Consider the following 16,553-nt stretch of genomic DNA (forward strand, 5'->3'; position numbering starts at 1 on the left):
CTCCCCCTCCCCCCACCGCCGGTCAGCAAAATGAACGGAGCTGTGTGCACCAAGGCCCAAATCTATGCAGCGGGAGGGCCATCACCAGAGATGGGCACTGCTGCTCGGCCTCCCGGAGTCTGGTGCCACTCAGTGTGACGAGGAGGCTGCCTCTCTGCCAGGTGGTGGGGGGAGCCTGTCACCTGTGTGGCCTGTCCTGCTGCTGTCCCAACCCAAGGACCCTGGACTAACAGGTGCACCATAAAGTGCCACGTAAACGCAGACGTTCACTACCACACCAGGAACCCCTCAGCCAAGGGTGTCCCCAGACCTTGTCTTGCCGCGCGGTCCCAGGAGATTCTCTAGCACCCCTCGCTCTCTCCCCATGTCTCCGGCCAGCGGACAGGAGAGAGCTTGAAAAACCAAAGTCCCTTTTCCCCCAAAATATTCTTTATTCTTGCATTACATTTGTGTTTCCAGTTGTGAATAAAAAATGCTTAGAAAGTGGTTACAAAACAGCGTGAACTGGACACGAGGCGCAGACTCGCCTTCTCCACATGTGACGACACAGGGCCTGGCGTCGGGGTCGGGCTGGCCTGCCTGGGCTCAGTCGGGCTTCTCACTCTCAGAATCTAGAAAACAAAACCGCCACAGCTGATTACAGGCCCAACTCGGTCACACAAGGCCCTGGAACGTGGAACAGTGTTGCCGGCACAGACCTACTCCTTGGAGAGCCGGTGGCCCGTGACCCTCACATTGTGCAGGCCCCAGGCAGCCTCTGCCATCTGTCTGGCTTCTGCACGGGGTGACTGCCCAGGACCAGACAGGACTTCCCAGCACCTGCACATCTGCAGCGTCACACTCCTTGGGCACAGTGAGAGAAGCAGCAGCCCTGAGGTGCACTGCTTCTGAAAAGGGGGCTCCCCCCTCCCTCCAAGAGCACGGGCATAAAGCCTGACCGCCTCTCAGCTGGCTGGGGCAAGAGACACCGCAAACCTTGAGTGTGTACAGGGCACGTGCAGCACAGACCGCTGAGCGTGATGCCATCAGGGGCGGGTTGGCTGCAAATAGCTGCTGAGCGCCACAAGGGGCCCCCAACAAACCTGCACCGGTCCTACGAGCTTCACATCACCTCCCAAGCCTACGAGCCCAATGCTGATCCAGGAGAAGGTACAGAGGAGCCCACCTCCCGCCCCCGGTTCTGTCCACGGGGTGAGTCGTGCCAACTTGGCTTTGTACAACTTTAGCCAACACGGACAGGGGTCAGGTACCACTTAGTTGATAAGACTCACATCCTCCATGGGGTGCAGCCCACTGCATGTCTACATGCAGTTCAAGTCCAGAGTAGTTGAAAGCCGAGCAAACAGGCCTGGAGGCAGCAAAGCTGGGTCCTCAGGTCCCAGGTCCCACCTGGTGAGCACCCTGTGCAGAAGACGGGGGTCCTGCCTAACATCCCACTCTTGCCCCCTGACCCAGCTCAACATCCATCACATGTGGCTCCTGCTAGGAACACAGCACCCACCGTTCAATCCCCAGGCCCCCTCACTGCCACCCCAACCTCCTAGGCCAGGTGTCCATGGCAAGGGTGGAGCTGAGTGTTAAGCTGCACCCGGAAGAGCCTAGGATGCTGGCCGGTTCAGCTTTTATGTGGGCAGAGAGTAAGGAAAAGATGTTGTTCCACACTGTTTTCAAGCAAAAATGTTTATTTTCCTCCTTCATATATACAATCTCTTGGGGATTCCGTGCCACTGACCATCCACGTACAAGGCCAGGACCCCACATCTCACCTCTGGTGCAGCAGTGGAGAGGGGGGTGCATAGGAGAAAGGCAGCTTCCACCACCCCCAGGACCCAGGCGCACGAGATTCTCCACCAAGGGACTGAGGGGCACATTACAGAGAACAGAAATCTCTTACTACAGCATCGCGCCCTGCGTAATCACCTAAGAAACTCAATTCTAACCGAATTGATGGAATAACACATTTAAAATAATTTAGCCAGGTCTAGTGAGGTCCCAGAGTACAGCAGAACTACATAGTTTTCACAGCTAGGCAGCCCAAGGCAGCTGCCTTCTGATAGGAAGTGGAAAAGATCTTGGCCATGAGGAGCGGGGACTTCAGCTCCCACGGGGGGCTATTTGGTGCCCATCTGGGAGGAGTCTCACCGAAATCTCCAGAAGGGGAGTACTCACGCCACAGGCAGGGCAACCTGTGTGCACACAGCAGAATGAGACCCAGGCCTCGCTGGAAACGATGGAAAAGGAAGAACAGCTGGCAGGAGGGTCAGCAGAAACCCAGAGCTGAGGGGGCGATGGGGCCTCTGCAGGGTGGATGCCCTGCCTATACCCTACAGGCTTTGGGTCAAGAGGGTGTGGCTGCTCATCTAGCACTTTCCAGCAGGCTATGCACAGCCAAAAGCTGCTGCTGCTGTTTCTTACTAAGAGACCTACTGCTGCCAGCAACACTCTGTTCCAGTAACCACATGTCCCTGGGCAGCCTGTCGGCAGCATGCAGAGCCCTGCAGCTGGCGGGCGGGGGTGAGGATAGGGGTGTCCATCTGTCTGTGATCTGTGACCACAGAAGCCCAGAGAGGCCTCATTTACAACACAAGTCAGGTTTTAGTTTCAGATTTATAAACCATTATCTCTGCGATTTAAAATGGGAAATAACAACATCAATGCACAAGCCAATTATAAAAATGAAATACACCTTTTCCAACGTACGGTTTTTTTTAAACATTTCTTTCCATCAGGGAACAGAAAAGCTGGAATTCAAGGCACTGTACTTCTGCAGGGAGATTACAATGTTCTAACCATCAGTTCAAGTACAGGAAGTGGGTGCGAAGGCTGCAAGTGTAAACCATGGGAACAGAAGAAGGAACAGGGTCTGCGGCAGTAAAGGAAGCAAGCGTTGCTGCCCACACACTGGCCCCTCACCAGGCACCCATGGGCAGGCGGGGCAGAGGCCAAGCCATAAGCTGGCTCCTCCGGACTGTTCAGTTCAGCGCATTCCAGCGGCCAAGCGGGAAGAGAGAGCTATGTGATTCGCAGTCTGGGACCAGGCGCGCTGACCACAGGTGGCCGCAAGAACACGGGAAGTGCAGGCATGCCTGCTGCACCCAAGCCTAGCCCCCTGGCGGGTCTCTGGCTGCCCACCTGGGCTGCCCAGGGCCCCCAGGACACTGGAGCTGGGAGCAGGATTCCGTAGTGGCCCAGAGGCTGCGCACAGGGCGGGGCTGGTAGGCCAGAAAGGGCAGTACCTGGCATGGGCAGGCCTGGGGTGGTTCCAGGAATGGCCGCGGTGGATAGAGGGCTGGGCGCTGGGGCCAGACATGGTGTCCCCACTGCTGCTCGAGAGGCGTTCATCTACAAGACAAGAAGAGGAAGGTATGTGTGGCTGCCAACAGCTGCCCCTCTCAGGGGTCCCCACAGATTCTCTATCCTCGGCAGAGAGTAGTCTCCAGGACCTGCCATCGGATGCCTTCTAATGGCTGATATCAGAGAGACAGCATGCGGCCAGGAAGCAGCCAGTGCCCTCTCTTGCTTCTTAAGCTGCAGCCTGGCCACCCCTATGCCCCAGCTGTCCTCGCAGAGCAGACCCTGTGGGGCCTGAGTCCTGAGGATGCTGTGGTGAGTAACTGCACACCGTACCCAAGGGCCTCCTGTTCGGTCAGGACCTTTATGTAAAGACCACAGCCTGGGAGCCTGTGGCAGGGCAGGCCCTCCACACCCCAGAGGAGAAGCAGCATGAGGATGAGAAAGTGGAGATGGTTGGTGAGATCGGCATGGCCAGGATACAGAAAACAGGCCACAAAGAGATTACAGCCTGACTTCAACTCTCAGGGTGCAGGCAGATCTAATAAAGCAACCAAAGAAAGACAGCACAGCCAAATGGAGCCGGCCCCAGAAATGCAAGGCTGCTGTCCCGGCGGGTGTCGCTGCCCCTTGACCCCAATCACACACCGAGGGAGGACCCCGTCTGATGCTCTCCACAGATGCAGGGAGAGTGGCTGAGAAGTTCCATACTCTTTCATGGAAAACACAGCAACCAAGGCTGGAGGCTGCCTCCTCCATCTGTGAGGACCTCTGTGGACTCTGCAGCCAAACCTCCACTGCTTTGAAATGCTAGAAGCACCTCCCCCGCAGCTCGCTCTCCTCCCAGTCCGCACTGTGTGGGAAGTCCCAGCCAGGCAAGAAAAGGAATAGAGTCATAGACTGGAAAACAAATGAAACCATCCTCATTTGCAGAGGAAGGACTGTGTTTGGAGAAAACCAAACGCCTGTACAAACTGATTTCTAGAACTAACAAGCAAATGTAACAAGATGGCAGGACACAAGGTACAGAATTCTATATACTAGCAACGAACAACTGGGAAGTGAAATTTAAGAATACAATTTCCATTCACATTCCAAAACATCAGTTACACAGGAATACATTTCACGAAAGATGAAAGATGTGTAACACCTACAAAGCCTTGCTGAGAGAAAATTAAAGAGACACAATGACACAGATGCCATGTTCATAGGAATACTTAGGACTGTTAATATGTCAGACTTCACCCAGTTGATCAACAGACTCCATTAAATCTCAATCAAAATCCCAGCAAGCTATTTTATAGAAATAGGCTGCTTCTAAAACGTGTATGAAAGTATTAAGGACCTAGAGAAATCAAATTCTTAAAGACTAATGCTGGAGGTTGTATTGTATTAGATATTAAACTTACCATAAAGCCACAGTACTTAAGTATACTATCATAAGGATGAAAGAATTGCTCAGTGGGACAAACCCGTGAGTTCAGAAATGGATCTACACATACACAACCACCTGACCAACATCTGTACGATTCAGTGTGGAAAGGAACGTGCTACAACAACCAGATATGCACAAAAGGAAAAAACAAAAGACTTGATCCCAACATTAAACCATACACAAAAGTTCATTTGAAGTGGCTTACAGGCCTCAGTGCAGCAGCTAAAACTATGAAGGTTCTAGAAAAAAAGACAGGAACATAAGAGAATATGGGGATTTGAAAGAGGCAAAGATTCCTTATATACACACAAAAAATTAAATCATTGTATAAACTGGACCACAACAATATTGAAACTTTTGCCATTTCATGTTCACCATTAAAACAATGAAAAAACAAGCCACAGACTGGTATAATGTAGCCATAGTATATAATGAACTCACTATTTAATAATCAAGAGATAATTCAACTTTTCAAAAGTAAAGATCACTGACCAGGCACTTTACAAAAGATGGCCAGTAAGAATATGAAAAGGAGCTCAAAAGCAAATGGAAACAATATAAGAAACCAACTGCTAGGCCTCTGATTCTTTTTACGGGTAAATTTTCAAATAAAACATTCCACACACCTTAAAAAGCCAAAAGACAATATAAAGGAAAACTATGTAAAACAGAACTGTAAAATACTACTTGAAAGACAAGATTGAGAATTTTGGCAGAAAGCTAGAAACTTATAAAAAAGAATACAGCAGACTTCCAGGAAAATGTTGGCAGTAGGAGGATCCTAAGCTCACTTCATCCCAGGATACACCTAGATAACATCCACATGGGTGTAAATAACCCAGAAAGTGACCCAAAGACTGGCAGAACAGACTGTCCACAGCAAAATACAGAGAAGAGGTCACACTGAAGCAGGTAGTAAGGGTGGAGACATGGTCAAGATCCAGACAGACTCTCAGGACTTTCTGCAGGAGGGAGGGATGCCTCAGGCCTACAGAGGGGAGAGAAACAGACCCTCGCCCCAGGCACAGAGAACCCACGTGAAAGTCAGAGGGGCAGAATTACACCAGTCCTTCAAATCAGCAGGGCAGCACACCCGGGACTTCAAAAATTGGCCAGCTCAGCTGTGGGAAAAACCTGGAGGGTCAGGGGAAACTGACCGCTACTCTTAGCACAACAAATAGCCCTCCTGAGATATAGCATAAAAGCAGTGGTCTGAAAAACGCCTGAGTTCTAGATTTACTTACTAATCTCAGAGTACGTGATGGAGGGGCAGGGACGTTTGGAAGACTTTTCCAAAAACAAAAGAGCTGGCGGGTGCCATTTCCTCCCCAACCCGCAGCCTAGATACAGACACCCATGGAAACCAGTGCAGCACGAACACTCCACCTAGGTTGCTAAATAGCATGCTCCACCCCTGCACTCTTCTGCAGATACCTACCTCTGACTGGACCACTTTCCACGCGCCTCTGATCCCCTCCTACAGCTGACCTGCACAAACCTTGCTAACACCACACACCCCACCCCACCCTCGTCCCCATGTTCTCCCACAGACCTGCCCCTCCAGTACACACTTGACCGGAGCTGATCATAGCAGTGCTACGAGTCTGGCAGTGTGCAGGCAGACCTGATGGGCCAGCACCACTCCAAAGTGACTCCTGCCAAGGGAGAAAGGATGATCACCACATATAGCAGTCCCAACTGTGGTCCCAGCTAGGGGCGGACATCTGGTTTGACTGCAGTCCCTCTCACCAACAAAAGCTTCCCAGGGAACAACACAGGGAAAGCACTCTGCAGTTCGGTGCTACTACATTTCTGGCAAATGCCTGGTCTGATGCATTTCAAGCCCAAGGCTGCCCTGGACTGGCCCACTAACAATACAGGGACCACACTCTGCCCACAACAGGCAAAGAGCCACTGCAGACTACCAGTCTGAAGGAAAAAGCGGCTTAGCCACAACAGTGGGGTACACGCAGCACACACAGGAGACACCCCTGCAGCTCCAGGTTCTGGAGAACAGGGGACACTGCAGTACATGCCACTATAGGACCCTCTTCCTCATAAGGACCACTACCTTAAGCAGGAGATGTAGCTGACTTTCCTAACACATAGAAGCAGACACAGAGAGACAAAATGAGGAGACAAAGGAATATGTCCCAAATGAAAGAACAGGACAAAATCAGAAGACAGCTAATTGAAGTGGTTAAAAGTAATATACCTGATAGAGAATGTAAAGTAATGATGAAAGAGGTACTCACTGGACTTGAGAAAAGAGTGGAGGACCTCAGTGAGACCCTCAACAAAGAGACAAACATAAAAAAGAACAGAGATGAAGAACTCAATCACTGAAATTAAAAATACACTAGAGTGATAAATAGTGGATTAGAGGAAACAGAACAGAGCAGCAACCTAGAGGACAGAGGAATGAAAAGCAATCTGGCTGAAAAACTGGAGAGAGAAAAAGAATAATAAAAAATAAATATAGACTTAGGGAACTCAGCAAACCATCAAGTGCAGTAGTATTCACATTACAGGGATCTCAGAAGAAGAAAAAAGGGGGCAGAAAAATCTTTCTATCTCAAGAAATAATCACTGAAAATGTCTCAAATCTGGGGAAGGAAAAAGAAATCCACATCCAGGAGGCACAGAGAGCCCCCAACAAAATCAACCCAAGTAGGTCTACACCAAGACACATAAAATTCAAATGACAAAAAGTAGTGATAAAGAGAATTTTTAAAGCAGCAAAAAAAGAAAATGGTTACATACAAAGGAAACCCCATAAGGCTATCAGCTGGTTTTTCAACAGAAACTTTGAAGGCCAGAAGGGAATGGCATGCTGAAGGGGGAAAAAAAAATGCAGCCAAGAATACTTTACCCAGGAAGGCTATCATTCAGAACAGGAGAGATAATTTCCTAGACAAACTAAAGTCAAGAGAATTCATGACCACTAAACCATCACTTCACCCCATCCCATCCCTTCAACCATTTCTTCATCCTTAGAAATATTAAAGGGGACTCTTTGGGTGGAAAGGAAAAACCATAAGTAGGAGGAAGAAAAGTAGGAAACACAAAACCAGTAAACTTAAGTATATCTATAAAAGTCAGTCAAAGGATATATAAGAAGATGTAAAGTATACATACCTAAACGTGGGGGCAGGAGGGAGGGAAGGAGTAAAGAATCAGTTCACACTTAAGTGACCATCAACAATACAGACTGCTATATGCAGAAGATGTTATATATCAACTTAATGGTAACCACAAATCAGAAACCAGTAATAGATACGCAAAAAACAAAGAGAAAGGAATCCAAGCGTATCACTAAAGAAAGCCAGCAAACCGTGAGGAGAAGACAGCAAGAGAAGAAAGCAACAGAGAATAACTACAAAAACAACCATAAAACAAGAAACAAAATGGCAGTAAGTAGATACCTATCACTAATTACTTTGAATGTAAATGGACTAAACACTCCAATCAAAAGACATAAGGTGAAAGAATAGATAAAAATACAAGACCCATCTATATGCTGCCTACAAGGGACTCATTTCACACCTAAAGACACCTGCAGATTAAAAGTGAAGGGATGGTTGGGGCGCCTGGGTGGCGCAGTCGGTTGGGCGTCCGACTTCAGCCAGGTCACGATCTCGCGGTCCGTGGGTTCGAGCCCCGCGTCGGGCTCTGGGCTGATGGCTCAGAGCCTAGAGCCTGTTTCCGATTCTGTGTCTCCCTCTCTCTCTGCCCCTTCCCTGTTCATGCTCTGTCTCTCTCTGTCCCAAAAAAAAAAAAAAATAATAAATAAATAAATAAAAATAAAAGTGAAGGGATGGAAAAGTATTACTGTGCAAATGCATGTCAAAAGAAAACCGGGGTAGCAATACTTCTATCCAACAAAATACACTTTAAAACAATGACAGTAACAAGAGACAAAGAAGGACATCATATACCCATAAAGAGAGCAATCCAACAAGAAGCTAAAACAATTATAAATATTTATGCACACAGCATGGGAGCACCCAAATACATAAAGCAGCTAATAACAGACATAAAGGAAGTAATCGATAGTAATACAATAATAGTACAGGACTTTAACACCCTACTAATAACATCAGTGAAGAGATCATCCAAAGAGAAAATAAACAAAGGAATCAGTGGCTTTGAATGGTATGTTGGACCAGATGGATCTAACAGATATATTCACAGTATACATTTTTACAAGTGCACATGGAACGTTCTCCAGAATAGATTACATATTATGCCACAAAACAAGTCTCAACAAGTTCCAGAAGACTGAACTCATGCCATGCATCTATTCTGACTACAATGCTATGAAAGCAGAAATCCAGCAGCAGAGAAAAATCTGGAAAGAACACAAATACACAGACTAAATAGCATGCTACTAAACAATGAGTGGGTCAACCAAGAAATCAAAGAGGAAATTTAAAAAATACATGGAGACAAATGAAAACACAACAGTCCAAAATCTTTGGGATCCAGCAAAAGCTGTTCTAAGAGAGAAGTTTACAGCAATACAGGCCTACCTCAAGAAGCAAGAAAAATCTCAAATAACCTAACCTACATTGAAAGGAGCTGGCAAAAGAACAAACAAAAATTAAAACCAGTAGAAGGAAGGAAATAGTAAATATCAGAGCAGAAATAAATGAAACAAATTTTAAAAACTAAAAACAACAACAAAACAATAGATCTATAAAATCAGGAAGTGGACTCATCAAAAGAGAGGGGGGTGGGGAGGGAAAGTGGGAGAGGACTCAAGTAAAATCAGAAATGAAAGAGGAGAAATAACAACAAACACCACAGAAATGAAAGGATTATAAGAGAATACTGTGAAAAATTATATGACAACAAATTGGATAACCTAGAAGAAATGGATAAATTCCTAGAAAAATATAGGAAATTTGAACAGACTGATCACCAACAATGAAGTCATGTCAATAATCAAAAAACTCCCAACAAACAAAAGTCCAGGAACAGATGGCTTCACAGTTCAATTTAACCAAACATTTAAAGAAAAGTTAATACCCTGTTCTCAAAATTGTCCAAAAAATAGAAGAGGAAGGAAAACTTCCAAATTCATTCTACAAGGCCTCTACAAGCATTACCCTGATGCCAAAACCAGATAAAGACATCACAAAGAGAACTACAGGACAATATCTCTTAACAACATGCAAAATCCTCATCAAATACTAGCAAAATGAATCGAAGAATACATTAAAAAATTATGCACCACAATCAAGTGGGATTTATTCCTGGGTTGCAAGGGTGGTTCAGTATTCAGAAATCAATCAACATGATACATCACATCAACAAGAGATAGCATAAAAAACATATGATCATTTCAACAGATGCAGAAAAAGCATGATGAAACTCAACACCTATTCATGAAACAAACTCTCAACAAAGTGGGTTTAGAGCTAACATACCTCAAGATCATAAATGCCATATATGAAAAACCCACACCTAACATCATATTCAATGGGGAAAAACTGAGAACTTTTCCCTAAGATCAGGAATAAGACAAGGATGTCCACTCTCACCACTTTTATTCAACATAGTACTGGAGAGGTCCTAGCCACAGTAATCAGACACAAAAGATGACATGATAATATCACGGAAAACCCTAAAGATTTCACCAAAAAACTGAACTGATAAACTGTTTAAAGTCAAGTTGCAGGATACAAAACCAATATACACAAATCTGTTGCATTTCCAGACACTAATAAGAAGTAGCAAAAAGAGAAATTAAGAAAACACTCCCATTTAGAACTGCACCAAAGAGAGTGAAACACCTAGGGAAAAAAACTAAACCAAGTAGGTGAAAGACCTGTACTCTGAGAACTATAAAACAGTGACGAAAGAAACTGAAGATGACACAAATGGAAAGATATTCTATGTTCATGGACTGGGAGAACAAGTATCATTAAAATGTTCATAGTACCCAAAGCAATCTACACATTTAATGCAATCCTTATGAGAATACCAACAGCATTTTTCACAAAACTGGAACAAGTAATCCTATTGTATGGATTTGTATAGAACCACAAAAGACCCCAAATAGCCAAAGCCATCTTGAAAAAGAAGAACAAAACTGGCAGTAGCACAATTCCAGATTTCAAGATACACTACAAAGCTCTGGCAATCAAAACAGTATTGTACTGGCACAAAAGTATATACATAGGTCAATGGAACAGAAGAGAGAGCCTAGAAATAAACCCACGGTTATATAATCAATTAATCTCTGACAAAGGTGGCAAGAATATGCAATGGGGAAAAAGACAATCTCTTCCACAAGTGGTGTTGGGAATGCTGGACAGCTACATGCAAAGAAAGAATCTGGAACACCTCATATCATACACAAAAATCACTCGAAATGGATGAAAGACCTAAATATGAGACCTGAAACCATAAAAATCCTAGAAGAGAACATAGGCAGGAATGTCTCTGAGATTGGCTATAGCAACATTTTTCCAGATAATGTCTCCTGAGGCGAGGGAAACAAAAAGCAAGATAAACAATTGGTACAACATCAAAATAAAAAAGCTTCCTGACAACAAAGGAAACAGTCAACATAACCAAAAGGCAACCTAGTAATGGGACAAGATATCTGCAAATGATATATCTGATAATGGGTTAGAATCCAAAATATAGGAAGAAGTTACACAACACCCAAAAAATAATCTAATTAAAAATAGGCAGAATATGCTAACAGACATTTCTCCAAAGAACACATACAGATGGCCAATAGACATATGAGAAGATGATGTTTAACATCACTAATCATTAGGAAGATGCAAATCAATGACATACCACCTCACACGTGTCAGAATGACTAAAATCAAAAACACAAGAAACAAGTGGTGGTGAGGATGTGGAGAAAAAGGAACCCTCATGCAGTGTTGGTGGAAATACAAACTGGTGCAGCCACTATGGCAACAGTATGGAAATTCCTCAAAAAATTAAAAATCGAATTTCCCTACAATCCAGGAATTCCACTACTGGGCATTTACCCAAAGAATATGAAAACTAATTCAAAAATATATATGCACCCCTATGTTTATTGCAGCATCATTTAAAATAGACAAATTGTGGAAGCATCCCAAGTGTCCACTGATAGATGAATGGATAAAGACTAGGTGGTAGGGGCTCCTGGGTGGCTCAGTCGATTGAGCCGTGACTTCGGCTCAGGTCATGATCTCACTGTTGGTGAGTTTGAGCCCCACATTGGGCTCTATGTGATCAGCTCGGAGCCTGGAGCCTGCTTCGGATTCTGTGTCTCCCTCTCTCTCTGCCCCTCCCACCTCACGCTCTCTCGCTCTCTCTCTCTCTCTCCCCTTCAAAAATAAATAAATATCAAAAAAAATTTTTTTTAAAAGACTAGGTGGTAGATACATACAATGGAATATTAATCAGCCTAAAAAAGAATGAAATCTTGCCTTTTGCAACAACATGGATGGGTCAGAGAGGGCATAATGCTAAGTGAAATAAGTCAGAGAAAGACAAATCCCATATGATTTCACTTATATATGGAATTTTAAAAACAAAACAAAGAGACAAAAAACCTGACTCTTGACTGAGAACTGATGGTTGCTAGAGTGAAGTGGCTGGGGGGGATGGATGACATAGGTGAGGGGATTACGAGGACACTTATGATGAACACTAAGAAATGTACAGAATTTGTGAGTCACTATATTGTACCCCTGAAACTAATATAATACTGTATGTTAACTATACTGTAATTTTTTTAAAGGGTATAGCAGATGTGGATGGTGATTTTCAACTTAAATAATACATTTAAAACTCAATGAATAAGATTAAAAGCAGTATAGACACAGAGACAAATATGGCGAACTAAAAGATGTGAAGAAGGGGTACCTGGCTGGCTCAGGGGGTTAAGCATCCGACTCTTGATTTCGGCTCAGGTCATCATCTCACTGTTTGTGATACTGAGCCCCATATCGGGCTCTGTGTTGACAGTGCAGAGTCCACTTGGGATTCTCTCTCCCTCTTTCTGCCCCTCCCCCACTCATATTTTCTCTCTCTCTCAAAAAACATTAAAAAAATAAAAGATCTGAAGAAGATACCCAAACTAAACTATGAAGGGACAAAAGATTAGAAAACATGTAAGAGGGACACCTGGGTGGCACAGTCAGTTAAGCAATCCAACTTCAGCTCAGGTCACGATCTCACAGTTCGTGAGTTGGAGCCCCATGTTGAGCTCTCTGCTGTCATTGCAGAGCCTTCTGATCCTCTCTGTCTCTCTCTTTCTCTGCCTCCCCTGTTTTCTCATTAAAAGAAACAACAACATTAAAAGAACAGCACATTAATTTTCACATTAAAAGAAACAACAACAACAACATGTAAGGGACCAAGGACAGAGTAATATGGACTGGAATATCAGCAGAATAAGAGGGAGAGGAGAGTGGGTCAGCAGTATGGGAAGATATAATGGCGGAAAAACATCCATATTTGATTGAGAAATGAAACTGTGGAGTCAAGCAGCCCTTTGAAGTCTAAGCAGAATAAAAATGTATATTCTTAGGCATCTCATAATAAATATTCTAATTAAATGAAATGTATTAGAAGCCAGAAGAAAAAGAATTCTCTTCAAAGTAACAACAGACTGGAAGCTCACTTCCAAGAAAAACAGGAAAGCCACATAACAGCACAATGAAAATGTCACAATGCTCAGAAGATTGTTGCTAACCTAGAATCCTATACCCACTGAAAATATCCTTCAAGAATGACAATGACATTAAGACATTTTTAGACAAAAATGGAGACATAAGTCATTGGTACACATATATTAAAGGAAATCCTGATGGAAATAGATCCTAGAGGGAAGATTAGTGGCAAGAAAGAATGATGGGGCACCTGAGTGGCTCACTCGGTTGAGTGTCCAATTTTGGCTCAGGTCATGATCTCACAGTTTGTGAGTTCAGGCCCTGCATTGGGCTCTCTCCTGTCAGCATAGAGCCTGCTTAGGATCCTTTGTCCCCCTCTCTGCACCTGCCCTGCTTATGCTCTCTCTCAAAAATAAACTTTAAAAAAAATGAAAAAAACACAGTAAATATGCAGATATAAGTGAATACTGACTGTATAAAAAATGTATTGTGAGACTGAAAGTCTATATAGAATTGAAAGAAGTTAGGAGGACAGTAAAAGCTATTAAAGTGTTTTGTGGCCTTTCCATTGTCTGGGAAGTTGGTACAAGAAAATTAGACTGTGATAATTTAAGGATGTATGCTAAAGTACTTAGAATAATCATTAAGTGAACAGGAAGAGAAAGTAAAATTTCCCAGCTAACTGTGGGAGGAAAAAAAGAGTAAGAAAATATATCTAAGAGAGAAAAAGAAACATGGAACAGATAGGAAAAATAGAAAACATATAAGGGATTTAAGCTAAAACATACAGTTGGCCCTGAACAACACAGTTTTGAACTGTGCAGGTCTCCTTATAATCAGAGTTTTTACAGTGCACTACTGTAAATGTATTTTATTTCTCATTATTTTCTTAATATTTTTTCTCTAGCTTAGTTTATTATAAGACTATAGTATATAATACAACATAGAAAATATGTGTTAACTGTTTATGTTATCAGTAAGGCTTCAACAGTAGGCTATCAGTAGCTAAGTTTTAGGGGGGGGTCAAAAGTTATATGTAGACTTGACTGAGCAAGGTTGTCCACTCCCTTCACTCCTGAATTGTTCAAGAGTCTGTATATGCAATTAAATTAAATGTAAATGTAAATGTTCAAAGTTTTAAAACAATTATATGCTGTTTACAAGAGAAACATCTGAAACAAGGATATAGAAATACTGAAAGTAAAGGATAGGAAACCATACCATGTAAGCAGTAACCCAACACAAGCTAGTGTAACTACAGCAACTTCAGACAAACTAGATTTAAAGGCAAAAATCGTAATAGAGGTACGTCATACTATTAAAAGTTCAATTCGCAAGGAAGACAGTAAATCTAAATATGAACATACCTGATAACCTGCCCTCAAAATATATACAAAAGAACTGCAGTAAGAAATATACAAGTCCACACCATAGTGGGAAATTTTTTTCATTCCTCTTTCAATAACTGAAAGAATATTCAAAAACACACAAATCTCAGCAAGAATGACATAAGGAAAAGGAAGGAGTAGGTAGCTTCAAACTTCCATGCCTTCACAGAAATGGTGAAAAGACAACCAGAAACTGAAAGGGCGGGCCTACGCCAGCCGACTCCATCTTGTTCTGTGTCCTTCACCTTGACCACACCTCCTCCCCTTGAGTAACCCCCCCCCTCACCTGCCTAACAGGACTCGACCCTTCCCCAGGACCCTTCCCCAGCCAATCGGCTGAGGCCATAGCCATTACCTCACCAACTGCCCCCAGGCCCCAATAAAACCTTTGTCCTTTTGAAACTCGCTCTCTTTCCCTGGTATCTCACCGCTGCATCGGTGCAGGTAGGGGATTGAGCTCGAGCTAGCTCGAATAAAGGCTCTTTGCTTTTGCATCGGACTCGGCTCCCTAGTGGTCTTTGGGGATCACGAATTCTGGGCATAACAAAACCATTGAAAATAACTTTATCAGAACTCCAGAAAACAGTTAAAGGTTTACGGCAATGAAATAGAAGTAAAAGACAAATCAAGAAAAAAGCAAATATTTAGAAGCTGGAAAGCACTGTGGTGTTTTTACTGGCCCCTGGCCCTCCCCGCTTCCTAGCTTTACAACTGCCTTGAAGAGGGCAGCCTGTGTTTCCAGTGTGGGAGCCTGGCCCTTGGTTCCAGAGGGAGCAGAGCTCTCACTCACAATTTATTGTGTATGTCTATTATATCCTGTGTAAAGGCCACCTGAAGGACTGACACAAGATGCACATATCTGTCTGCATATATTTGGAATTCTCTAAGGGTAGAAAAGTGGCAGGTATTGCTCAAAAACATCGTAAGGCAACTTAAAAATCTACAGTTGCTTGGGGCCAAAGATTACAAACAAGATACACATAGATTGCCTAAAAGCCTGAGTAGAAAAGCATGGGAGAGAGTTCCTTTGGGAAATGAGGGTACTGAAAAGTATGTGTGTGCTGGGGAATTTAGAGAGCCATGTGCATGTCCAAGGCAGAATACACTGTCTCTCTCTCTCTCTCTCTGTCACACACACATACGACTCAGAAAACTCTAAGCTCTCACCACTATTCAATGCAAGCAAAAGTGAAGGCATAGGCAAATTGTAAATGGCCTGGCTAAGCGTTCAAGGAGTCCTCCTAGCCCTGAGCCAATCTGTAAAGACTGGGAGAGGTGTTTAAGCTCCTGATATTCAAGCAAATCTCAAGCTAATATAACCTAAGCCTTCAACAAACAAAACCAGCAAATACTGGAAAAGAGGAGAATCTAATTTCCAGAGTTATTAATTATAATATGCAAATGCCTAGTTTTCAACAAGAAATCACAGATCATACAGAGAAACAGAAAAGTACAGCCCATTAAAAGGAAAAAATTAACAGAAATTGTCCTTGAGAAAGGCTAGACATTGGACTAAGGACTTTAAAGTGGATGTTTTAACTGTGCTCAAAGAGGGGTGCCTGGATGGCTCAGTCAGTTAAGCATCCGACTCTTTTAAATATTTATTATTTTTTATTTTTTAAAATTTATATCCAAATTAGTTAGCATATAGTACAACAATGATCTCAGGGGTAGATTCCTTAGTGCCCCTTACCCATTTAGCCCATCCCCCCTCCCACAACCCCTCCAGTAACCTCAGTTTGTTGTCCATATTTATGAGTCTCTTCTGTTTTGTCCCCCTCCCTGTTTTCATATTATTTTTGTTTCCCT

The 16,553-nt window shown here is 43.7% G+C and overlaps 1 protein-coding gene across 8 annotated transcripts in view; it reads right to left on the bottom strand.

Moving 5' to 3' along the window:
* Positions 1–407: 407 nt before the first annotated feature.
* WNK2 (WNK lysine deficient protein kinase 2) overlaps positions 408–16,553 on the bottom strand; it is a 132,185-nt gene continuing 116,039 nt past the window's right edge. For 7 of the 8 annotated variants that reach the window (XM_053205408.1, XM_053205413.1, XM_053205410.1 and 4 more), the window contains 3 exons: positions 3,237–3,342; positions 1,767–1,858; positions 408–611 (listed from right to left, as the gene is read on the bottom strand). In XM_053205408.1, coding sequence (XP_053061383.1) covers positions 477–611; positions 1,767–1,858; positions 3,237–3,342 — 333 coding nt within the window. In that variant the 3' untranslated portion in view covers positions 408–476. The remainder of the gene's footprint in view (positions 612–1,766; positions 1,859–3,236; positions 3,343–16,553) is intronic. The other variant, XM_053205412.1, reaches the window with a different exon arrangement.

This window comes from Acinonyx jubatus, chromosome D4 (genome assembly GCF_027475565.1).
Source record: "Acinonyx jubatus isolate Ajub_Pintada_27869175 chromosome D4, VMU_Ajub_asm_v1.0, whole genome shotgun sequence".
In the NCBI taxonomy this organism is placed as follows: domain Eukaryota; kingdom Metazoa; phylum Chordata; class Mammalia; order Carnivora; family Felidae; genus Acinonyx; species Acinonyx jubatus.